At 31.8% G+C, this 27561-nt stretch overlaps 1 protein-coding gene and 2 long non-coding RNA genes across 3 annotated transcripts in view; all 3 read left to right on the forward strand.

Annotated features, from left to right (window-relative positions):
- Positions 1-1117: 1117 nt before the first annotated feature.
- The window catches only part of LOC142241559 (zinc finger protein 277), a 62810-nt gene continuing 36366 nt past the window's right edge, over positions 1118-27561 (forward strand). The window contains exon 1 of the mRNA XM_075313352.1: positions 1118-1163. Within this exon, the coding sequence (XP_075169467.1) occupies positions 1133-1163 (31 nt within the window). The 5' untranslated portion in view covers positions 1118-1132. The remainder of the gene's footprint in view (positions 1164-27561) is intronic.
- On the forward strand, positions 15565-16147 carry LOC142240779 (uncharacterized). The gene is made up of 2 exons (XR_012723386.1): positions 15565-15695; positions 15766-16147. It is a non-coding gene; the product is annotated as an uncharacterized LOC142240779 (long non-coding RNA).
- LOC142237943 (uncharacterized) lies at positions 17089-27469 on the forward strand. Its single transcript, XR_012722598.1, has 4 exons — positions 17089-17477; positions 17531-17678; positions 26904-27017; positions 27088-27469. It is a non-coding gene; the product is annotated as an uncharacterized LOC142237943 (long non-coding RNA).

The raw sequence follows: 27561 nt of genomic DNA on the forward strand, positions 1-27561 counted from the left end.
AAATAAAATTTAAACTATATGTTCTATATACAAAAATTTGGACAAAATTTTCTATAGAAGTAAAATTTTGACAAAATTTTCTATAGATAACAATTTTTGACAACATCTCTATAGATAAAATATTTTGACAAAACTTGGACAAAATTTTCTATAGAAATAAAATTTTTACAAAATTTTTCTATAGATAAAAAATTTGGACAAAATTTTCTATAGAAAAAAAATTTGGACAAAATTTTCTATAGAAAAAAAATTGACAAAATTTTCTATAGAAATAAAATTTTGAAAAATTTTTCTAAGGATATAAAATTTTGACAAAATTTTCTATAGATAAAACTGTTTGACAAAATTTTCTATAGATAAAACATTTTGACAAAATTTTCTATAGATAAAACATTTTGACAAAATTTTCTATAGAAAGAAAATTTTTACAAAATTTTCTATATAAAAAAAATTTTGACAAAATTTTCTAAGGAAATAAAATTTTGAAAAATATATAATTCTAAGGCACTCAAATGTATAATTCTAATTGGATATACGAGGTTTGACTTTTATATTACAACCCTATCATTAAGCTTGACATTGGTGGGGTTATAGGTACTCCAAACCTTTTGACATACGAGCGTTGTTTCTAGTTGAAAAATGTGGAACATAAAAATTTTGATACAAATGCTGAATGCACCTCGTTCACTTGCCCAAACACACACACACACACACATACAAATAATATCTGTCTGTATATGTATATAAATAACAACTTTCACTTAATGGATTATCTTTCAAAAAACATTTTGCTTTTTTGCAATATTTTCAAAATACAAAGGAAAACCGGGGAAAGTAGCAACTACCTCACACACATATAAAGGTAGAAAGAAATATTAAATAGAAAATTCCCACGTTCGTTTGCCCACACACGTACCGAGACACATTCAAAAAGATTTTAGCCAGCCGCCACAAATATAAAATATCCCAAAGGAACTTGTTTTTAATAAATATTATTCTATTCTATAAATTATAACAAATCAATTTTCTTTATCGTGTTGTGCGCGATGGTGGTAGCGGTAGCGGTAACGACCAGCCCATACAAAACAAACTGAGAAAGCGGTGGCTGTGGTATAGAATAAATCTGGCAAAAATGATTGCAAACAAGGCGAGAGGAGAAGAGGGTGAGCAAAAACAAAAGAAAATTAGTATGTGAAAATTTGATAAGATCGGTCTAGGCGAATTTCTATGTGAGCATCCTGTTCTTGTTTACGTACATAGAAGAAAATATAACAAAAATATTTCCAATTTAAAAGTTAATGAAGCTGAAAACTTGTTCAATTAAAAAATTAATTGATACAATTACCTAAGACTAAGCCAGTTAAATTTAAATTTTAATAAAATTTTTTTTAATAAAAAATTAATTGATACAATTAATTTTTCAATTTTCTGGATTGAATTGTAAATGTGTGGAATTTTAAATGCTATAAGGATTTTATCTTGCACCATCAAGGGAAAGTTACTACTTCTACAAAAAAATGAGAACTTACAATGGATTTTGAAATATTTGTTTCACTTTTATTTCTATAAAAAAATTTTGTTAAAATTTTATTTCTATAGAAAATTTTGTCAAAATTTTATTTCTATAGAAAATTTTGTCAAAATTTTATTTCTATAGAAAGTTTTGTCAAAAATTTTATTTCTATATACAATTTTGTCAAAGTTTTATTTCTATAGAAAATTTTGTCAAAATTTTATTTCTATAGAAAATTTTGTCCAAATTTTATTTCTATAGAAAATTTTGTCAAAATTTTATTTCTATAGAAAATTTTTTCAAAATTTTATTTCTATACAAAAATTCTGTCAAAACTTTATATCTATAGACAATATTGACAAAATTTGATTTCTATAGAAAATTTTGTCAACATTTTATATCTATAGAAAATTTTGTCAAAATTGTATTTCTATAGAAAATTTTGTCCAAATTTTATTTCTATAGAAAATTTTGTCAAAAATTTTATTTCTATATACAATTTTGCCAAAGTTTTATTTCTTTAGAAAATTTTGTCAAAATTTTATTTCTATAGAAAATTTTGTCAAAATTTTATTTCTATAGAAAATTTTGTCAAAATTTTATTTCTATAGAAAATTTTGTCAAAATTTTATTTCTATAGAAAATTTTGTCAAAATTTTATTTCTATAGAAAATTTTGTCAAAATTTTATTTTTATAGAAAATTTTGTCAAAATTTTATTTCTATAGAAAATTTTGTCAAAATTTTATTTCTATAGAAAATTTTTTCAAAATTTTATTTCTATAGAAAATTCTGTCAAAATTTTATATCTATAGACAATATTGTCAAAATTTTATTTCTATAGAAAATTTTGTCAACATTTTATATCTATAGAAAATTTTGTCAAAATTGTATTTCTATAGAAAATTTTGTCCAAATTTTATTTCTATAGAAAATTCCGTCAAAATTTTATTTGTATAGAAAATTATGTGGAAATTTTATTTCTATAGAAAATTTTGTCAAAATTTTATTTCTATAGAAAATTTTGTCAAAATTTTATTTCTATAGAAAATTTTGTCAAAATTTTATTTCTATAGAATATTTTGTCAAAATTTTATTTCTATAGCAAATTTTGTCAAAATTTTATTTCTATAGAAAATTTTGTCAAAATGTTATTTCTATAAAAAATTTTGTAGAAATTTTATTTCTATCGAAAATTTTGTCAACATTTTATTTCTGTATAAAATTTTGTTAAAATATTATTTCTATAGAAATTTTTGTCAAAATGTTATTTCTATAGAAATTTTTGTCAAAATTTTATTTCTATAGAAAATTTTTTCAAAATTTTATTTCTATAGAAATTTTTGTCAAAAGTTTTATTTCTATAGAAAATTTTGTCAAAATTTTATTTCTATAGAAAATTTTGTCAAAATTTTATTTCTATAGAAAATTTTGTCAACATTTTATTTCTATAGAAAATTTTGTCAAAATTTTATTTCTATAGAAAATTTTGTCAAAATTTTATTTCTATAGAAAATTTTGTCAAAATTTTATTTCTATAGAAAATTTTGTCAAAATTTTATTTCTATAGAAAATTTTGTCAAAATTTTATTTCTATAGAAAATTTTGTCAAAATTTTATTTCTATAGAAAATTTTTTCAAAATTTTATTTCTATAGAAAATTCTGTCAAAATTTTATATCTATAGACAATATTGTCAAAATTTTATTTCTATAGAAAATTTTGTCAACATTTTATATCTATAGAAAATTTTGTCAAAATTGTATTTCTATAGAAAATTTTGTCCAAATTTTATTTCTATAGAAAATTCCGTCAAAATTTTATTTGTATAGAAAATTATGTGGAAATTTTATTTCTATAGAAAATTTTGTCAAAATTTTATTTCTATAGAAAATTTTGTCAAAATTTTATTTCTATAGAAAATTTTGTCAAAATTTTATTTCTATAGAAAATTTTGTCAAAATTTTATTTCTATAGAAAATTTTGTCAAAATTTTATTTCTATAGAAAATTTTGTCAAAATTTTATTTCTATAGAAAATTTTGTCAAAATTTTGTCAAAATTTTATTTCTATAGAAAATTTTGTCAAAATTTTATTTCTATAGAAAATTTTGTCAAAATTTATTTCTATAGAAAATTTTGTCAAAATTTTATTTCTATAGAAAATTTTGTCAAAGTTTTATTTCTATAGAAAATTTTATTTCTATCGAAAATTTTGTCAAAATTTTATTTCTATAGAAAATTTTGTCAATATTTTATTTCCATAGAAAATTTTGCCAAAATGTTATTTCTATAGAAAATTTTGTCGAAACTTGATTTCTATAGCAAATTGCCTCAAAATTTTATTCTATTTAAAATTTTGTCAAATTTTTTTTTTCTATAGAAAATTCTGTCAAAATTTTATTTCTATAGAAAATTTTGTCAACATTTTATTTCTATAGAAAATTTTGTCAAAATTTTATCTCATTGTTGAGTCTTTCTTCCAGGTCTAGAAAAGACACAAATGTGTACTCGTGGATTGCTAGTGATCCTATCGACAAATCGATAGCTAAATCATGATAAAATCAAATCACTTCAATCGAATATGTCTTTTTTGATAATATCGATTTCCGAAAGAATTGTTACCAGGCCTATGATACAGTCGGTGTATACCCACCACCCTCAATAAAGAGGATTCGAAAAACACAGATACAAAGAGGATCAACAGCGGCAGCAATAGCCATTTTATATTTGGTATATTTTCTTGTTTTTCTCGCGCGCCACTCCGACTTGAAGAGGCGTTTTATGGAATTTCGGACGTCAGTCAAATACCGAACTGACGTCATTATCATATTTTTATAGAGCATTTTTCTTCTTGGCAGAAATATAAAACAAGTCCCTCCCCGCAACTGGTTCTCACCCTTCTGACCGATAATAAAACGAGAAAAAAATACACTCCTCTCCCCGTTTTGGGGGAAAGTAAGAAGAAAATTTTTAATCTTTGTGCATAGATAAATTTGAAGAAAAAATAGGAATCTATTAATAAAGTAATTAAAATGTTATATATTAAACAATACCTAGTAAAGCACCAATAACGACAATAACAATACATATATACGTAAATTTATTAACAATTCAAAAATAGATAATCCCTTCGACTACCCCCTGAACACATTGTTATTACCATGGCAAAAAAATAGCAAAACCATTTCACCGGAAATATCAACACTATAACCAACACATAAAGTGCTAATGCTCAATAATTTTGTTTTTTGTTGCGGTTACAAAAATAGTTTGCTCTTCACCCTTTTTATCGCTTATCTTTCCAAACGATAATGTTTAATGAATATTTGCAATTGACAGGTTAACTAATCTAATCTTTATTGATAGTCTGTCACAGGTGGAAGTGGCGAAATTTTGAAAATAGCAAGACTTCATTTTGAAATATGTATACAAGTAAAGGGCAGAGTAAAATATATACATATGTCTACAGGGAATACATATTGGCTGTAGCACACGAATTTATTGGAAACCAACTACGAGGGTTGCATTTTGTCCAAATTTTATTTCTATAGAAAATTTTTTCAAAATTTTCTTTCTATATAAAAAATTTGCAAAATTTTATGTCTATAGAAAATTTTGTCAAATTTTTATTTCTATAGAAAATTTTATCAAAATTTTATTTCTATAGAAAATTTTGTAAAAATTTTATTTCTATAGAAAATTTTGTCAATATTTTATTTCTATAGAAATTTTGTCAATATTTTATTTCTATAGAAAATTTTGTCAAAATTGTATTTCAATAGAAAATTTTGTCAAAATGTTATTTCTATACAACATTTTGTCAAAATTTTAATTCTTTAGAACATTTTGTCAAAATTTTATTTCTATATAAAAATTTTTTCAAAATTTTATTTCTATAGAAAGTTTTGTCCAAATTTTATGTCTGTAGAAAATGATATCAAGATTTTATTTCTATAGAAAATTTTGTCAAAATTTTATTTCTATAGCAATTTTTGTCAAAATCTTATTTCTATTGAAAATTTTGTCAAAATTTTATTTCTAAAGAAAATTTTGTCAAAATTTTATTTCTATAGAAAATTTTGTCAAAATTTTATTTCTATAGAAAATTTTATCAAAATTTTATTTCTATAGAAAATTTTTCCATAATTTTATTTCTACAGAAAATTTGGGCAAAATTTTAATTCTATAGAAAATTTTGTCAAAATTTTATATCTATAGAAAATTTTGTCAAAATTTTATATCTATAGAAAATTTTGTCAAAATTTTATTTCTATAGAAAATTTTGTAAAAATTTTATTTCTATAGAAAATTTTGTCAAAATTTTATTTCTATAGAAAATTTTGTGAAAATTTTATTTCCATAGAAAATTTTGTCAATATTTTATTTTTATAGAAAATTTTTTCAAAATTTTATGTCTATAGATAATTTTTTCAAATTTTTATTTCTATAGAAAATTTTATCAATATTTTATTTCTATAGAAAATTTTGTAAAAATTTTATTTCTATAGAAAATTTTGTCAATATTTTATTTCCATAGAAATTTTGTCAATATTTTATTTCTATAGAAAATTTTGTCAAAATTGTATCTCAATAGAAAATTTTGCCACAATGTTATTTCTATACAACATTGTGTCAAAATTTTAATTCTTTAGAACAATTTGTCAAAATTTTATTTCTATATAAAAATTTTTTCAAAATTTTATTTCTATAGAAAATTTTGTCAAAATTTTTTTGTCTATAGAAAATTTTGTCAAAAATTTATTTCTACAGAAAATTTTGTCAACATTTTATTTCTACTGAAAAATTTGTCAAAATTTTATTTCTATAGAAAATTTTGTCAAAATTTTATTTCTATAGAAAGTTTTGTCAAAATTTTATTTCTATAGAAAGTTTTGTCAAAATTTTATGTCTGTAGAAAATTTTGTCAAAATGTTATTTCTATAGAAAATGTTATCAAGATTTTATTTCTATAGAAAATTTTGTCAAAATTTTATTTCTATAGAAAATTTTGTCAAAATTTTATTTCTATTGAAACTTTTGTCAAAATTTTATTTCTAAAGAAAATTTTGTCAAAATATTAAATTTTGACAAAATTAGTAAATTTTTTCATAATTTTATTTCTATAGAATTTTTTTCAAAATGTTATTTCTATAGAAAATTTTATCATAATTTTATTTTGAAAATTTTGGCAAAATTTTATTTCTAAAGAAAATTTTGCCAAAATTTTATTTCTATAGAAAATTTTGGCAAAATTTTATTTCCATAGAAAATTTTGTGAAAATTTTATTTCCATAGAAAATTTTGTCAATATTTTATTTTTATAGAAAATTTTGACAAAATTTTATTTCTATAAAAAATTTTGTCAATATTTTATTTCTATAGAAAATTTTGTCAAAATTTTATTTCTATAGAACATTTTATCAAAATTTTATTTCTATAGAAAATTTTGTCAAAATTTTAATTTTATAGAGAATTTACATTTGAAGAGGAATGTTTTGCAAAATCTACCAAAACATTAACCTTCTGGATTCTTTTACTTCCAAACTCACGTTCCTTGAAGTCTTTACCTGATGTAACTATGGAACACTCATCCGCATCCGATGGTGGAAGAGGAGATCCAGTTACGTAAATATTAGTCGAAATTAAATTAAAAGTTAAAAACAAGGGGGCCGTCTTGAGGAACGCCTTGTTTATTTCTCCTAGGCAAAGAGGTCCTTCCTCTGCATTACACATAGGACTGTCTGCCAGCCACACAGTTTGACAAAATTTACCATAATACCTCAGAGAGTGGTTTACCGTATTTTTGTGATTATTGAAAAGTCGACTTTTGAATTCAAATTCGATTATCGAGTGTTTCGTTAATGTTGATTAACCGTTTTTGACCACTATAAATATTTAAGTTGTAGATTTTGACCAAAATCAAAAATCGATTAATCGATTTGACTCCATTTTCGAAAAAAAAAAACAGAACGACATTTCGACTTTCTGTCGTTAGCTGAAGATTTTCGGGTAATACCACCATTGCCGTGTTAAAATTAATGTATTGTTGTATTCCTAAAATTCATTATTATATTTTTTATTTGTATATATTGGAAATATGTATGTCAACTTTTGCCCAAGAAAAGCTGCTATCATTGTTCTGTTTGCATACAATGCCGCCATAGTTAATACAAAACCACAAATAACTTGTTTAAACAAAATTTCTCGAGGAAAGAGTTAAAAGAAAAAACAAAGAAACCATATCATGTACGCGGACATTTATTTGGTGCTTCTTACCAATATTTCAAAAATACACGATGCGAATAAAAGTGTGTTCATTTTTATATGTTTACTTTGCATTTTCAAATTAAGATAAGTTTGGCATGACTGATAAGAAATTTCTAAGAATTTTGCGACATGTCTCGTTTCTTTCGCTACGTTATCATTGAAAAAAAATTATAATTTATTGTAGCAGCCATAATAATTACATATTCATATAGAGAATTGGAAACTATTAAAGGTAATTCCCCTAACAGAGGTAGACACAATACACACACACTAACACAAACCGTCAATAGATAACCCAAAAATAATGAGCTTGAAAATGAACTGATTATGTGAATGAAACACCTGAACACTTGTGTTCGAATACATATAGTTTAGCTCTTTGGGACAAATAATGTTACTACAACAAAATGTGATTCAAAGTTCATAAAGTGGAATATTTCACAAATTTGGATGAATTTCATACAATTGGTTTTGTGTCTGGCGATGTCGATTTTTACATTTAAACCCGTGATGCAATTGATAGCATGTCCGCCTTGCATACAAAGGATCATGGCTTCAATCCCAGTTTCGAGCAAACATCAAAAAGTTTTTTTTAGCGTCGATTATCCTTTCTCAGTCATATTGGCAACATATCTATGAGTTTCAAAGCTTGACCAACAGAGGAAAAATTTTGACAAAATTGTCTATAGATATAACATTTTGACAAAATTTTCTATAGAAATAAAATTGAGACAAAATTTTCTATAGAAATAAAATTTGGACAAAATTTTCTATAGAAATAAAATGTTGACAAAATTTTCTATAGAAATAAAATTTTGACAACAGTTTCTATTGAAATAAAATGTTGAAAAAATTTTCTATAAAAAAAAAATTTGTGAGAAATTTTTCTATAGAAATAAAATTTTGACAAAATTTTCTAGAGAAATAAATTTTTGACAAAGTTTTCTATAGAAATAAAATTTTGACAAAATTTTCTATAGAAATACAATGACAAAATTTTCTATAGATATAAAATTTTGAAAAAATTTTCTATAGAAATAAAATTTGGACAAAATTTTCTATAGAAATAAAATTTTGACAAAATTTTCTATAGATATAAAATTTTGACAAAATTTTCTACAGAAATAAAATTTTGACAAAATTTTCTATAAAAATAAAATTTTGACAAAATTTTCTACAGAAAGAAAATTTTGACAAAATTTTCTATAAAAATAAAATTTTGACAAAATTTTCTATTGAATAAAATTAAAAATTCTCGTAAATATACTGAAAGAAATTAGCATTTGCTATATGTTACAAAATCTTTTAGTTTATATATATGAACTGATGTAGCTTACTCCAAAACACTGTGTATATCTACACCATTTTTTTTCCTCTTCCGCAATTGTATAAAATAAAGCATATGGAAAGAGGGTCTACGTAGGAAAATCCCTCTGTTATTTAAACAAAGCCAATGTCAGTCGATGACATATCGTTCCAATGCCACATTAACAGAGAATACAAATTTCCAACCGACCAGAGAAAGAGTAAGAAATATTAAATGTAAAAAACATACAACACGAAATGGGAAAACCCCAAACAAAGTACTACAACAAACAGAGATATAAATGAATATCGAGAATATAAATTAAAATGCAACAATTTGATAATAGCCGTGTTTTCTTTTGTTTTTCACTAGACTATCAATTTTCAAAGAGTTAATGGACTTTCGATAGTTTACAATCTTTGAGAAATGTCTATTTGACATTCGAATTCATCTATTGAATTGATAAAGGACTGAACCCCCGGCCATTTAATTGTTAGTTACTATTTGATCCAATAAAATGTCATTTTTTGAATTGTGAAATATTGACAAAATTAGGTTTAGCTAGTTTTTATCTTCATGTCTTTACTTCAGTATTTGTGAAATTTAGATTTAGTAGTGCATTGCAATTTATTTGTGGCTTTTAATTTTTTAAAAATAATGTGAAATAAATAAATTGGGCAGAAGTTCTTAAATATGAAGTTCTTAACCCTTTGACTACCGAGGACATTCGAAAATCACCAATAGAGTAGACTTTCTCCTTTTTAGCAGATGTGTCTACAAACAAATTTCTTTGGGTGTATGTATATTATTTATAAATTTTTATGACATTTATGTATGTGATTATCTTGGCCCATCAGTTGATGTAAAACGCCATTCCAAATTAAACTAACCAGTCATGAGTTAAAGGGATATTCCGGTCACACGGAGGAAATTAGAAATTGTCGGTAACTTATTAAGGCCATTCTCGTTGATGAATTCTGATACATTGCCACAATTCAGAAGCTCAGAAAAATTTCGCCGCAGTTGGTTATGTTTGCTGCATTCTAAAATGATGTGATTTGATAATTCCACGACTTGACAATGGTCACACAAAGGGGAAGGCATAACCTTAAGATCAAATAAAGTTGACTTAGAGTAGCAGAAGCCACTAAGAATTCTATTTATGGTTTTGCATTGTTTGGGTGGCAAACCCTTTAAAAGCGGGGAATAGGTCGTAGTTGTTGTTGTTGTAACAGTTTATTGTGATCTCATCCATTTCACGCTTGGTACATCAGCTTGTTGGCAGATCAAGGAACTCTGCGACTAAAGTGGGGTGTGTCCAGAGTGATCTGGTGGTAAGTCGGTTGGTTTGGCTGGGCAAGAGAAAAGATGACGCGTGTCGTGTGGCCCTTGGTTGCAAATTGGGCAAACGTCAGCTACGCTGCTATCAATCACCGATAAGTAGGAAATGAGGCGGCTGCACTTGCCTGATCTTAATTGGGCCAAAACTACCCTAGTCTGCCGTGGGAGTTCTCTTTCCTCCGGTGCTATGGGCGGTGGTCGGACTCCAAGAACAGGATTAACCTTGTAGCTTCTCACCGCTTCAGCTACAGTATCCTCATGAATCCTGTTCAAACCTGCCTGGGTCGTAGTAATAAGACCTGCCACCCACCATAATTAATTAACCCCACATAATTAATGATCCACTTCTCCTTGACCTTATCAGCTATCGCTCTGACGGCATCATACGATATCCCAAGGGGTTCCAATTTCAAGAGCTCTGGTGGCCGCTTGATCTACGGCCTCGTTTTATTCTATTCCGAAGTAGCCCGGGATAAAGTGTAGTTCCGCTTCCAGAGAAATGGAATTGTTCAGCTAGAAAATGTCGTGTGTACATTTTCTCAAAAACTTGAAGACTACGGAGACTATCAGTCAGAATGGCAATTTTGGCGATGTAGCTACGTACCGCACATTAAACCGCCTGGACAATTGCCATTAATTCCCCAGACATTGATGACAGTCCCTTATACGTGTAAAATGCAAATATAACTCCAGTGCCACTATGAATGAGGGCCGCGCCAGTGATCCCCGGTTTAACCGATCCATCCGTAAAGAATACATCCATATTTAACTCTTTTAGGCGATTTAACTTTTCAGCAGATAGGGCCTATATTAGCATCACACTAGCTTCTTCTTATTTTACTAATATTTCGTTGTTCTAAATTCACAAGGAACCTGATTAAGAGACCCCTTTAAAAGTTCATATATATCGACTAGAAACTATTTAGTAAACCTAATCATATTTGGTAGGTTAGGTTAAAATGGCGGCCCGATAAAGTTTCAGATAAATTTGGTAGTCTCAATGCGAGTATAATGCATTATTACCTATAAACATAGGCCCACTGTGCATACGCAAAATCACCTGGCTAAGAAGTTGTTATAACAAACAAAAAGACGAATAATAATAAAAAAAAAAAAACAAAATACGTACGTTCAACGTCGATGAAACAAGATAAAGAAAAGCAGGTGACTTTGATAAAAACAAAAACAACTTGATTAAATATTCGTTGAGATAAAAATAAAAGGGGAAACAAAAAAGCACCAAGATCATATGAAATTAAAGAGGAAATCACAGCCAATACTCATGAAACCCACGCCGTCAAAGAGTTATTCAGCGGCAGCGGTTATTCAAAGATTACGAATAGACAAAAAAAGAAAATATATATAGAAATTGCGGCAGAAAATTACTACTTAATAAGTCTTTACGGCTTTGTGTTCGTTTTTCGCGCTGAGATTTGTCAAATCGTTGAGTTTTCATTTTCATAATCGCATTGTTTTTATTCACCAATTTTTCGGCGATAAACCATCATGGCACCGGCCTTAAAATGTTTATGGGATATCGCCGTCAACGACCAACCATTGTGAGCTCTGTATTCTCATCTCTAGAGAAACTTCGCGATAAATAATCTCAAAAAAGGAAATGTAAATAAAATAGATAGTATGTTGGGTGAATATATGCAGTGGGCTGAGGAATGGGGAGACGCAATACTTACTTGAAAATGAATATGTGGAAAAGTTGGATTTAATCCTATTTGAAGATGGTGGAAACAGTTAAGATTTCTTTGTCCAAATGTCAAATGGAATTTCTTTGTCTCACTAATCATACGGTAATATTATTTTTAAGATTATAGTAAAAAATAATTGTATGAATATTTTTCTTGATCACTTATTTTTCTTCAATTTTCTTCCTCGCACTTTTTGAGTGATTATTCTTTTCTCTTTCTTTGCATCTTGAAAAGTGATTAATACACAAATTTCTATTTTATTCTTTCGTTTGTATTTTTTTTTAAATTCGTTTTCCACAATCTATGAATCTATGCACAATTTTCACGAAATATGAAGCAAATTAACTTTTTTTGCGACGATCTTTAGCAACTTATCACGGTAATAGCAACAGACAAATATAGCTGCAAGGCGATCGATAGTGCTACTATCGATAGTTTTATTTTTAAGGTACTATCGATATTTGTCTTCCGATATCGATACTGTCGAAGAAACCCAGGTCATTAAAAAGCAACGGCGATTTGTTCTGTAACTGAGTCAATATTTAAAAACAACGGAGTTGGATATTAAGTTTGCTTAGTACATGGGGAACGTAATGTGCTACGTATCAGACCATTTTCTAAATAGTACATTTGTTACAAACTTGTAGTTGTAAAGGGTGATTCTTTTGAGGTTAGGATTTTCATGCATTAGTATTTGACAGATCACGTGGGATTTCAGACATGGTGTCAAAGAGAAAGATGCTCAGTATGCTTTGACATTTCATCATGAATAGACTTACTAACGAGCAACGCTTGCAAATCATTGAATTTTATTACCAAAATCAGTGGCAGAAAATCCGCTTTTTTATCGACAAATTTTGTTCAGCGATGAGGCTCATTTCTGGTTGAATGGCTACGTAAATAAGCAAAATTGCCGCATTTGGAGTGAAGAGCAACCAGAAGCCGTTCAAGAACTGCCCATGCATCCCGAAAAATGCACTGTTTGGTGTGGTTTGTACGCTGGTGGAATCATTGGACCGTATTTTTTCAAAGATGCTGTTGGACGCAACGTTACGGTGAATGGCGATCGCTATCGTTCGATGCTAACAAACTTTTTGTTGCCAAAAATGGAAGAACTGAACTTGGTTGACATGTGGTTTCAACAAGATGGCGCTACATGCCACACAGCTCGCGATTCTATGGCCATTTTGAGGGAAAACTTCGGAGAACAATTCATCTCAAGAAATGGACCGGTAAGTTGGCCACCAAGATCATGCGATTTGACGCCTTTAGACTATTTTTTGTGGGGCTACGTCAAGTCTAAAGTCTACAGAAATAAGCCAGCAACTATTCCAGCTTTGGAAGACAACATTTCCGAAGAAATTCGGGCTATTCCGGCCGAAATGCTCGAAAAAGTTGCCCAAAATTGGACTTTCCGAATGGACCACCTAAGACGCAGCCGCGGTCAACATTTAAATGAAATTATCTTCAAAAAGTAAATGTCATGGACCAATCTAACGTTTCAAATAAAGAACCGATGAGATTTTGCAAATTTTATGCGTTTTTTTTTTTAAAAAGTTATCAAGCTCTTAACAAATCACCCTTTATTTAGCCAATGTTTAATATTGCGGCTTTCGTTGTTCAGCTTCAAATATTATATCAAATAACAGGAGTACTTTGCCAAAACAAGTACATAGGTCGAATGTTCGGCCAGTCCGAATCTAATTTGCCCTTCACCATGAATTGCGTTCAGGAATGTATACACTGATATCACCTACCAAATTTCTCCGGTTGAAACCTCCATGAGCTTCAAAAAGTCCAATATGAAGAACGGCGTATATGGAAGCCACATTTTTTAAATGTTTTTTTAAAGGGCGGGAGGCTCCGGAAGTCAAACTTTGGGAGATCGGTTAATATGACTCCTATGTATAATTATAGACTGGGATGGACTTAATTTTACAGGCATAATTCCCGCATTCAAATGCTTTCAAAAATTTTATTCCAAAAAAACTTCGTTTACGAATTTGTACGTTGGTAAATTGCTCTTTAATCAGGTAATACATTTCATATAGTATTTGCATTGCGAAATAATGGATGCATACAAAATATATTATTTCTAAAATCATAAATAGAATTGATTTCTGATATGTTTGGAAAAATTTATACAAATTCAAAATATTATTTTCTTAATAATCCAAACTGTTGTACTAAATCCATTTTTTCACATGATGTTCTCCTTCAACATTTCAAGAAAAACATGAAGGAATACCAAGCGGCGGATTATATCCTCACAGTGATGCTGGTGACATTTTTAAGTGTTTCAAAGTTTCTCTAATTGGTTTCACCGTAATGCGTTCGAATTCGGCTATAAGAAAGAGGTCCTTTGTCATTGAGCTAAACTTAGAATCGGCACTAATTGATAAGAGGCAAGTTCCCCACTTGTGGTAGCACTATGGACTAAATAGTCTAAGTAAGTCTAAAAATAATAGGCTGTCACTAACCTAACTTACCAAATCCAGTCGTACAATACCACATTTTACTCTGGGTCATTAGAGTTTTTCATTTCATTTCATTTATTTGTTATGTGCGTCTATAGCGGCGTTTGACATGGCTGTCCGGCTGACTACGGCGATCTCTATGGGTGTGGGACTCAACCCGCCTATATCAAACCCAGAGCACTAACATCGAACGAGTTTGAATATACACAAATACAAAACAAAGCGACTTACGACTATCTCGAGCGGAAAACATTCATCCAGAGGTCTTGGTGTTATGACCCCACGCTTGCCCTCCCAACCATGACCCAAAAACACTCCATTTTAGCCAATAACATATTTCTTTGGGCCCCTGATACCACACACACAATTTTCTCACACAATTATTTCATACCTCGGCCCCCCCAATGACCAAAAATTACCAACACAACATTTTTCTTAACAACAGATCAAGACATTACAATTTTATTAATCAAAACACCACAAATTGTGATAAAAGAATAGGAAATGACAATTTCTTTTCTCATATGCAATTAATATTGATTTTTTTTTTTTTGTATAACAATATAGTTAAATCAGATGTTATGAAGAAAGATATCTTTGTAACTACCTCTTGGCACAATCTCTAGGATGACCCAGATTCAGAACCTTGTTCAAATGGCCTATTCCTCGCCAATAATTTACTCTATAGAAATCTAGTAAAAGAGCTCTCTTAAAAGAATCAGTCTGCGGCTCAAAACAACTTCGCAGTACCAAACTAAATACAAGTATCCTGAAATCCTACCACCCAAAGCCTAAACACTCAATAAAGATATTTTTCCCCTTACAAAATCGCTGTCTTAACAATTAGATTCTTAATCCTAAACTTTTACTATACATTCTTATGTTAATCAATTATAAATAAATCCTTTTCTTAATTTTTATATATTATTTTCCAGTTATTTTTTTAATATCAGTTCCTTTTTTTTTCTTTTCAGGTTTTGGAACACCACTTCAACCGTTTCTATTTTTTTATTTACCAAACAGCAGGAATTATATGTGGAAGACACAATCATCTACCTCAACTTATGGACGGACATCACACAATACTAGTGAGACACAGATTTACCTGTTATATTTATTCTGTTTTTTTTTTATGGGCTTATTTATTTTCCTTTGCAGGTTCACACTTGTACTTCACTGGTGATCTCCCTCAACAGCCAAATTTGGAAATTGAATATACTGCTCGGTGATGTCCAATAATGGTGGGCTCAATCTTGATGCCGCAAATGGTCTCGCCTTTTTTGACGTAGTTTATATTTAATGTATGCCGGAATTGCTTTTTTTTCATCAAAGTGTCAGTTACTGGACAGCTCCTCCAAATAATGTCATGCACTGGCCTTCATAGGCGTCCTTTTAGGCCAGTGCTGTCTCACCAATCGGAAGCAAATATACCTATCACCATTTAAATATGTTTACTCTAATTAACATTTATTCTACGAGTTGTTAATGCACAAAATACTCACAATAATAAACGTTAGTACGATATGTATTTAAAAAAAAACACCACTATTGTTTGATATTTAGTTTTCTTATAATGGACGAACACACAAATGCCAGAGGTTTGTCTTCCTTGCTCAGTTTGATAATGTCGATTTTCCCGCAGTCAATGTTTATATACCCCCTGTTTTCCCCGCCAAATGCTAATTTTCCAATATCCCCCATTTTTTTACAATTCCCATTTTTTTCTATTTTCTTCGGTATTACCAGCTCCAACTAAAATACAGGGTTGGTTTACTCAATCGTGAATCATTCAAATTAACGGCCACCAAACCTTACCCCAATACCGCCTCATATTCTGCTCCTTGGCAGAGAATAAAACCGACCCATTTTTGCCTACGGCGGCTGACGCTAAATTTTTATCTCTAGCGGCGGCGGCTTGACGGCTAAACCGATATAACTTCGTTCATTCGGCGGCGGACAATTATTCATTATGAAATCAATTAGACGTTATTTGAATGGTAATACGATTAGTTGTACAACCAATCACCCAATCAAAATCACATTTCGCTAATAATTTTTGAGCTAAATTTTTGCGAAAATCTTATAGCAGGTCGTAATTGATTGATTATGGATGGAAGGTTCACACATACGACAAAAACTACGATAATCAATATTTTTTTCCGATTTAAATGGATACTTTTGATTCGTTAGCAGCTAACTTTAAGTCGAGATGAGTCGGCATATTTGGCGGCGGCATCGACTGATCAAAAACAACTGGTCGGCGGCGACTGAAATCAGCGCGCGATTCGCGGCTTCATTCTTTGCTTCCTCGAATCAAAAAAAATTGGAGATTCAACCACTCCGAACACATTTGAACGATGTGTGAATTCAAGTCCCCTTCCCTACTACGCAAAAGAACACGTCATACCCATCCAGCGTAGTACGCTGCTATTTAGCTGTGCGCCCACATGACTATATCTGTCAGCCTAGCATTGTGGCCAACCACATTTCCGCCATTATACAACACACATCACATCAACTACACAAGCCGAAAATCAATTCCTTTCTTAATTGAAAGCAATTTGTATTTTCGCCTCATTTATATCGCCCATCGCCACAAAAATTAACTGTCGCATTTGCCAAAATCATTTACCCATAAAAATCTGGGCACGCCAAATAAAAATAATCGAATTTCCATTGTGACCCTATGGCCGTGGCCATACCATACCGGCAGCCATGCACATATGCATAATTATAGCCTGCAACAAACCACCATGGTCGACGAGACTTCGAGAACGAACATGATGTGCAGCCCTACAATTCACGTGGGGAACTCTCACCCCTGAGAGTCTCAAGCCGGGCTAATAAATCGGGCGATTGCCTATCCTCAGGTAAGTACAACAGACAGTTTTGTCAGTGTCTAATTTATGTTTACATTACACAGAATTCTTAACGTAATCCGGTGGAATAAGAAAAATGGTCCAAGCTGATAAATAGTCGAACGTCAATTCCTACCATATGACCACAACCATCGTTGCCTGGACACTTATGGAAAATCGGCTGTCCACTGTTTTACAAAAACAAAAAAAAAGGTATGCCATACCAATGGCTGGTGTCATGTTGTCGTGAGTGTGTTTGTGACTTCCCTGCTTGCGGCCCATTACCCTGTGTGTCTACCTAACATCCTCTTGTGTACGATGTAATTGTTGTTTCTTTATTTTTGTTGTGCAATCTTCCTCTTGTTGCCAACAGGAATGATTTCACATCTCAGCAAAAAAAAGGAAAGAACAATTACCTCCTGTTATAAATGTAGTAGTGCCATTGTAGTAATGATGTGTAATATCAAAATTATATCAAAACAAAATTTACACTAATGTTCTAATTCGTTTATCGATTATTTATCCTTTCTTAATAACATAATCTATATAATGTGTTTGATACCTGAAATTTTTGTGACATACGAATTGGTGACAATAAGAAAAATTAAACATGAATACCCGGCGACTACAATTTTTACCTGTTTCAAGAAAACTTTTGTGAGCCGTGTGAAAATATTTGCTCGAAAGATTTGTCCCACCGTGAACATAATGTATCACAGACCAAAATGGATGAATCACCTCCATTCTGGGTTCTTATTTTTATTGTGAAATATAAATATCTCACTAAAGACTTATGTAAATTCAGTGAAATTCGTTCCATTTTCCACCACAAAATCTTGACAAAATTTCTCTCAAATAAAAATCCTCTTGAGACATTTTTATATTGAAATGTAGTTCTGATAAATTTCTTCATAAATTTTTGAGGAATTTCTCTATACAAGTAAAATTCTCAAAGACAAATTTCTACAGGTATAATCGGTGTATAAATATTTCTACGGCATTAAATTTTGATTGAATTTTCCATATACATATTTTAAGAAAAATTTTTCTAGAATTACAACTCGATATACTTTTCTCAAGGAATAGACTTCCTAGAAAATCTGCGAAAATTTTCTACAGGCATATCATTCTGAAAACCTTTTCTGTGGAAATAAATTCGAATACACTTTTCTATATACCTAATATTTTTAAGGAAATTCCTAGAAAGTTTAGAGACTATTTTCACTTCATAAAAAAATCTTCCATAGAAATAATATTCCGACGAAATTCTTATTGAAATGGAATGACGAGACAATGTCCCATAGAAATAAAATTCGTAGAAAATTTTCTATATATATAACCTTTTGATGCAATTTTCTATCAACTGAAATTTCCATTAGTATTTCTCTAATGGAAATTCACACGATTCATACTCTCATGGAAAATTTTCTCACATTTTCATTTCCATGGAACTTTTTACTCGGAATTATGTTTCCATTAAACATTTTTTTTTTAGCTCCATTAAAATTTTAATTGGATAATCTTTCGTGAACTTGTCTCCTGTGTAACTATGGCTTTACACTCAATAATTTTTACTTTGATCTAACGATTATTATCTTCCCGAAAATTATTTTGGTATGGATTCTGTGCCGAACATGTAGCTTCATTAAAATTAACATATAAATTGGAATTTTTTATGCTCTCTTTGCCGAATAGAAATCCAAATTATTACTGATTTTTGAAAGAAATGAAATTTGATGGTTTTACTCAAACTATCAATATTCAATTTAATTTAAAGATTACTTCTTTAAGTAACCAAACAAAAAAAGTTTTCGGATTCAATCACGAAATTAATTGACGCAATCAAATTTTAATTGAATGTCTTCAATTACAGAAACGATAGTATCCATAAAATTTTAATTGAAGGATAATTAAAAGTTAATTGATTCCTAAAAAAATTATTTGCTACTATTAATTTTTGTGATTGATTTTTATTTCAATAAAAAAATTGTTAAATCAATTAAATTTTTAATTAAATATGTCTTAAAACTCAATTAAAATTTTAATTGAAAGGAAAATGTTTCGTGATATTTTTTTTTTTTTTTTTTTTTTTTTTTTTTTTTTTTTTTTTTTTTTTTTTTGGTGAACAATTGTGTTACTTTAATTTAAGCCAAAAAAAAAAAAAATTCGCCAAAGAAATTTTTTTTTTATTCAATTGCGAATTTAATTCATCCAATTAATTTTCCCATTGAAACGTCTACAATGGCATAAATGCTATTATCAATAAAAAAATAGTTGAAGCTCATTTAAGAAAAATTTATTTTATCCAACAAAAAAAAATTAATTGGTACTAATACATGATTGATTTTTGTTTCACTACAAAAAAAAATTGTCTGATCAAAAAAATTTTTATTTTTTTTTTTTTTTGGAATGCTTTTTGGTCAATGTGAGTCTTTTCGTGGACAATTTCCCCGAAATTTCACTTCCATAAGAACACAACCCAAAACATATATTTTCGTGCAATTTTTCGACGAAATTATCTCTCTATGGAAAATTTTCTCAAAATTCATATTTAGTTTGGACATTTTTTTTTTCAGACCCTGTTTGTTTGAGTCGTCGCTATTAGAAATTGTTTGCAATATTATCGCAATTCTCCTAGAAGTAGAAATGTATGAAATCACCTATACCTGCCGTTTCACTTAGATGTTTGGTTACAAACAAGAACCTATTTTTTTTTTTCTGATTACGCCTGCTTTCATTTGCCCCCCCGTAGCAACTGACATCACGTCCGTGTTACCTTTTTAAATCTTTAGCATGACATGTTCCAATAGCCTTGCCCTTTAGATCCTCCAATGCGTACATGTTGTTTCCTATTGGTTTAACAATGCGGCATTTCATGAACTTGCGAGCAAATTTCGCATTGAAGTTTTTTCCGAAGTCACTCAAAACATAATTGCGCTTGTACACCTCTTGTCCCGGGGCGAAAGTTATTTTACGAGCTCGCTCGTTATATCGCTTAGCACTTTGTTCATAAGCTTTATGCATATTGCCTTTTATCTTTTCTCGAATCAGTTCCATATTGTCTTTTCGGTTTACTTGGACGATTTCGTGGTCGGTCAATGTATGCAATTTTTGTGCCAACTTGTAATCCGAGCCATGTGTGTACATGTTATATCCAAAAAGTGCGAAAAATGGAGTTACTCCAGTTGCACTGTGAACTGATGTTCTGAGGGCACATTCGATTTCGGTTAGGTAAAGGTCCCAATCGCGATGATCGTTTTCTAGATAGGCTCTTATCGCTGCCAATACAGATTGGTTCACCCTCTCCGAGGCATTCGATTGTGGGGCATAAGGCGCGGTTTGCATGTGATTAATTCCATATGTTTCTATCATGTCTTTGAAGGTTTTTGAAATGAATTGAGCGCCGTTGTCGCTGTGTATAGTCTCCGGTACACCAAATTTTCGAAATATGTCCTCCACTAAGAATTTCACCACGTTTGAAGCGGTTGCCTCTCGCATTGCTTTCAGAAATGTAAACTTACTAAAGTGATCTACGACTATAAATATGAAAGTATTTCCACTTTTAGACCGTGGATACTTTCCTAAAAAGTCGATATAAAGTTTCTGAAAGGGACGCAAAGTGACAACTTCATTTCCTATCGTGGGTTGTGTATGTTGATTCAACGGTTTGGTTTCTTTACACACAGAACAACTTGTCACATATTTTCTGACCTGAGCCGCCATCTTCGGCCAGTAATATTTTTCTCTCAGACGATATAGCGTTTTTGATATGCCTCCATGAGCTGATGTGGTTTTATCATGGGCTTGTTCTATTAGACTTTGTGTCAAAGATTTTGGGACCCACAACTTCCATTGAAATTCTTGCAATTCGGGAATGTCAGAGTTCAACCCCTTCTTAAATATCATATTCCCAACTATTCGCAAATCAGGTAGTCGTTCTTGATTCCTTTCTATTTCATCCCTTATCTCCTTGTATTCGTCGCTCTCGAATTCCGTCGTTTCAAACTCAAACACTTGGTCCATTTCCAGTTCGTCTACTGTGGGCAGGCGGGATAGCATATCGGCCACTACGTTGTCCTTACCTTTACGGTGTTCAATTTTGAAATTGAATCCTTGGAGTTGCAATGACCAACGAGCCAAGCGACCGGTAAGATCTTTTAGACTCATTAGCCATTGCAAACTCGAATGATCTGTAATCACCGTAAATTCCATAAGTTCAACGTAGGGCCGAAACTTCTTAATTGCCATCACCGCCGCCAGGCACTCTTTTTCAGTGACACTGTAGTTTCTTTGACATTTATTGAGCTTTTGGGAATAGAAGGCTATAGGGTGTTCTTCCTTCTGGCTATTTAATTGGAACAGAACTGCTCCTATACCATACTCCGACGCGTCGCATTGAATGTAAAAAGGCTTTGAAAAATCGGCGTGTCGCAAGACTGGCGCAGAGGTTAAGGCCTTTTTCAGTTTTTCGAATGCCTCTTTAGCTTTTTCATCCATATTGAATTTGGCAGATTTCTTTAGGGTGTCCGTGAGTGGAGCCGAGATTGTGGCGAAGTCCTTAATGAATCTTCGGTACCATCCAGCGGTGCCAAGGAAACTTCGAACTTCTCGGGCGTTTTTGGGCACTTTGATTTTGTTTATCGCCTCAATTTTCTCCGGATCAGTTCGCAATACCCCTTCTCCAATTATAAACCCCAAATATTTCAATTGACGGAAACAAAATTGTGACTTTTTTAATCCAATGGTGAGACCAGCTTTCTGCAGACAATCAGCTACTTCGCTGAGAAGCCTCAGATGCTCGTCGAAATTGGCAGAAATAATCAACAAGTCGTCCAAGTACACAAAGACATTCTCCTTTAGTCTTTGGGGAATGACTTTGTCCATCAGACGGCATAATCGCTGTGCGGCATTGCACAAGCCGAAGGGCATCACACGGAACTGGTACAATGGACGACCTGGAACCGTGAAGGCTGTATACGACTTGCTCTCTTCATCTAGCTCTATCTGCCAGAAAGCGTATTTAAGGTCCACGCTGCTTATGAAATGTGTTTCGTCAATTCGACTCAAAATCCCATCTATATTTTGGAGAGGATATGCATCTTTTACGGTCAAATTGTTTAACTTGCGGGCATCTAAACAGAAACGATTTTTCCCTGGTTTCCGTACTATGGTTGTTCTGTTGCTCCAGGGACTTTCGCTTTCTTCGATAACCTTTAGAGCCAACATGTTGTCAACTTCCTCGTATGTTATTGCTTGTATAGCTGGAGACATCGGATAATGCCGATCTTTTACCGGTTCAGCCCCAGCGATCAGCTTGATTGAATGTTTTTCCAACGATGTACATCCTAATCCATGTTTCTCGAAGGTTTTGAATTTGTCTATCATTTCTCTTAACCGTTCGGCTTGTTCAGCAGAGAGTTCATGGGGTTTCAGTTTATATTTTTCATTCGGATTTGCCATATCGTTGGTAATTTTTTCACTATTTATTTCGGATACGCCAATGAGTTCGGGGGCTAATTGAAACATTCGCCAAAAGTCAATGCCAAGATATAAGTTTTGCTCCAAATCTGGGCATAAGTACAAAAACATTTCCTTTTCTTGATTTTGGTAGTGAATATTAACTTTTACTTTCCCCAGAACCCTATAATTTGTCCCTCCAGCCGTAGTAACTTTGCTCGAAAGTGGTATAATAGGAATTTCTAACTCTTCGATTAATTCTCTACATTTTCTACCCAAAATACTGACTGTTGCGCCAGAATCCAATAATCCCTTGATCCTTTTCCCCATAATATCGATTTCGGCAAAAGCCCTGGGGTCATTAGAGACTCTTGTAATCCTCGCCAACGAGTCAATCAAGTATTTTCTTTGCTCACGCCACTCTTTTGCCTTTTTTCTTATTTTGGTGATTTTCGCGGGTACAACACGCACCTCTGAGTTAAAAATTCTCTCCCGAACTTTCTCATAGTTTTCCTTACGCTGTTCCAGGGGTATATAGTGTCTCTCAGCTGGTGTAAAGTCCTTATAATCAATCCTAGCTCTATCTCTATTTATTCTACCCTTATCACTAACTAAAATTTTAAGTACCTTATCCTCTAGTTGTTTTGTGTCACAGGGACTTCGGACGGACGTAGCTCCCCTGTCTTCTCCACGCCCTTCTTCAGGTTTCCCTGACACACCGGACATTTAGGTGTTACAGTTTCAGGCTTTCCGCATCTGTAGCAAAATAACCTCCTGAAATCTGCAGGACAATCCATAAACAGGTGTCCAGCTTCGCGGCAATTCCAACAAGTGATCTTCGTCTTTGTTTGAAGAGGGCCGCGAAGTGCTGATACATTTTCCATCATGTCCACTGAAGATTCCTCACTAGGGCAGTCATATTCCTGGTCATAAAGTTCGTTTACTTGTCTTGTAGATCGTTGTGGTATAGGCATGGGTTTATTTTCACGTCGGGGAAAATTACGCTCAGCTTCAATGCATTCAATACGCAATTGTTCTACGGAAGATATTGTCATTTGGTAAACATGACGTTTTATGTCTTCTCTGATGTTTCCTTTTAAAATCTTAATCATTTCATATTCGTATATTGGTTGCATTAACCGCGAGCGCAATATGCCCATCTCGTGAAAATATCCGTTTACTGTCTCATTATGTCGTTGTTTCCTTTCGAGTAGTTCCCTCAGTATGTCGAACTTCGATTGTGGCGACTGATATTGGTCCCGCAAGGCATGCTTTAATCCCTCCCAGTCAGTATCTATACTGTTCCGTCTATGCAGCCAATACCATTCCCTTGCCTGGCCAGAAACTAAGAATGAGAAGTCTCTCAATACCTCAGACCAGGGAATGTTGTATTGTGCTTGCATTATCTCCAGCCTGTAAATGAAATCATTAACACGGAGATCTCTTGGATCTCCACTGAAATTCAGTCCTAATTTGTCCACTCTGATTCTCAGGGGTTCATTGTTAACATTTGGTATATTCACGATAGCATTATTGCTAGAGGGTATCGGTGATGATCTCGGCGTTTGAACGTGTGAGTAAGTGCCACCACTAGTTGACGCCGGTAATGTATTTATTTGACCCCCACAGCTCACCTGGTTGTTAGAGTTAGCAGACGGCGTATTTTGTGTTTGAGGAGCAGGTGCCTGTTTACGAACAGCCTCTGAAAGCTCACTCATACCCTTTGCCAATGAATCTATCATCTTCCTAACATCACTCATTTCATTCCTGACCATATCCCTGACCTTATCCTCCAGAGATCGCTGAACGGACGCGGCCTCATCCTGAACCATATCTCTAACACCCGGTGGAAACGTCTCACCAGCTTCCTGGTTCTGAAATGTGCCTCCTATTGGGGCAATATTAGGTTCTTGAGGTTGGCCATTATTTGGGGCGACAGGGCCCTGTTGATTACTCCTCATTATCGAACCAGCAAGATCAAACATTTGATAACTATTCATTTGAGCATTCGACTGTTCCATAGCGTCCTCAAAACTCACGTGATTCTTCTTCCTTGGGTTATACGCGGATCTATTCAGGTCAAAAGATTCGTTCCTGTATCTCTTATTCTTCCCCCTTGAGCGAGTAAAATAGCTCATTTCCCTCTTGTGTCCGAAAAACAATTCTCAGTCGTTTAATCGATTATCAAAAGAAAGTGGAGTGGAATTTGCAATTCAAGTTCATTAAACACCAAATTACAATAAATATATAATAAATGTAAAAATATAAATAGTTCAATGTAATAATTCCAAATATATTAATCTAAACACAACATACAATCTACTCTACTTCACCCCATAAACCAGAATTCTCTTTTAATTTTCTTTTAAGTAAAAAATATCATGAAAGTCGAGGGGGCTTTGGTCTTTTCAGGAATAATTGTGCTTATGCTTGTGTGGTACTATTTCTTTAATCATATAAAGCGTTCTCTAATGAGATGCATCAATGTTTTCCAAGACAATCTTCACAAAACAAAAACGGTTGTACAAAAAAAAACTAACTCTACTTCATTGTCCATGACATTTCGTTAACACTAAGAACGTAAACAAGTTCATGGCACACGGAATTCACAATACTCTGACTTTCGCATTAATTAGACAAAACGGTTATTGCACAGTTCCCTTAATGAAGCGATAATTGTTAAGTTTCTTCTTTTTCATTACTATGTTTAAAATTTAATATTAGCAAATCATGGATTAATGCAATACGATCGTTATTCGTTGTTGTTGATCAGAATTAACGAGTTATTGCACTACCCACATGTAAAATTTGAGAAAATGTTCTCCTTACTAACTGGATATACTATTGCACTATCAAAATTCTAAATCTAAAAATTTGGCTGCATTAATATATCACAGAAATGTAAAGGATGTCGAATATTTTCTCAATTCTATTTCTCTGTTTAATCTAGTGGTCTATGGCTATGTGCTTCGGTATTATTGCACAGTTTCCCTTATCCTAATATCACAGTTAAAGAGGCAATTTTATTCACCACTCTATAAATTGCGACATAAGGCTGTTTGCTTCTTTTAGTTTGGGCGCCATCTCTGTTATGTGCGTCTATAGCGGCGTTTGACATGGCTGTCCGGCTGACTACGGCGATCTCTATGGGTGTGGGACTCAACCCGCCTATATCAAACCCAGAGCACTAACATCGAACGAGTTTGAATATACACAAATACAAAACAAAGCGACTTACGACTATCTCGAGCGGAAAACATTCATCCAGAGGTCTTGGTGTTATGACCCCACGCTTGCCCTCCCAACCATGACCCAAAAACACTCCATTTTAGCCAATAACATATTTCTTTGGGCCCCTGATACCACACACACAATTTTCTCACACAATTATTTCATACCTCGGCCCCCCCAATGACCAAAAATTACCAACACAACATTTTTCTTAACAACAGATCAAGACATTACAATTTTATTAATCAAAACACCACAAATTGTGATAAAAGAATAGGAAATGACAATTTCTTTTCTCATATGCAATTAATATTGATTTTTTTTTTTTTGTATAACAATATAGTTAAATCAGATGTTATGAAGAAAGATATCTTTGTAACTACCTCTTGGCACAATCTCTAGGATGACCCAGATTCAGAACCTTGTTCAAATGGCCTATTCCTCGCCAATAATTTACTCTATAGAAATCTAGTAAAAGAGCTCTCTTAAAAGAATCAGTCTGCGGCTCAAAACAACTTCGCAGTACCAAACTAAATACAAGTATCCTGAAATCCTACCACCCAAAGCCTAAACACTCAATAAAGATATTTTTCCCCTTACAAAATCGCTGTCTTAACAATTAGATTCTTAATCCTAAACTTTTACTATACATTCTTATGTTAATCAATTATAAATAAATCCTTTTCTTAATTTTTATATATTATTTTCCAGTTATTTTTTTAATATCAGTTCCTTTTTTTTTCTTTTCAGGTTTTGGAACACCACTTCAACCGTTTCTATTTTTTTATTTACCAAACAGCAGGAATTATATGTGGAAGACACAATCATCTACCTCAACTTATGGACGGACATCACACAATACTAGTGAGACACAGATTTACCTGTTATATTTATTCTGTTTTTTTTTTATGGGCTTATTTATTTTCCTTTGCAGGTTCACACTTGTACTTCACTGGTGATCTCCCTCAACAGCCAAATTTGGAAATTGAATATACTGCTCGGTGATGTCCAATAATGGTGGGCTCAATCTTGATGCCGCAAATGGTCTCGCCTTTTTTGACGTAGTTTATATTTAATGTATGCCGGAATTGCTTTTTTTTCATCAAAGTGTCAGTTACTGGACAGCTCCTCCAAATAATGTCATGCACTGGCCTTCATAGGCGTCCTTTTAGGCCAGTGCTGTCTCACCAATCGGAAGCAAATATACCTATCACCATTTAAATATGTTTACTCTAATTAACATTTATTCTACGAGTTGTTAATGCACAAAATACTCACAATAATAAACGTTAGTACGATATGTATTTAAAAAAAAACACCACTATTGTTTGATATTTAGTTTTCTTATAATGGACGAACACACAAATGCCAGAGGTTTGTCTTCCTTGCTCAGTTTGATAATGTCGAT

This window comes from Haematobia irritans, chromosome 5 (assembly GCF_050003625.1).
Source record: "Haematobia irritans isolate KBUSLIRL chromosome 5, ASM5000362v1, whole genome shotgun sequence".
Lineage (NCBI taxonomy): Eukaryota > Metazoa > Arthropoda > Insecta > Diptera > Muscidae > Haematobia > Haematobia irritans.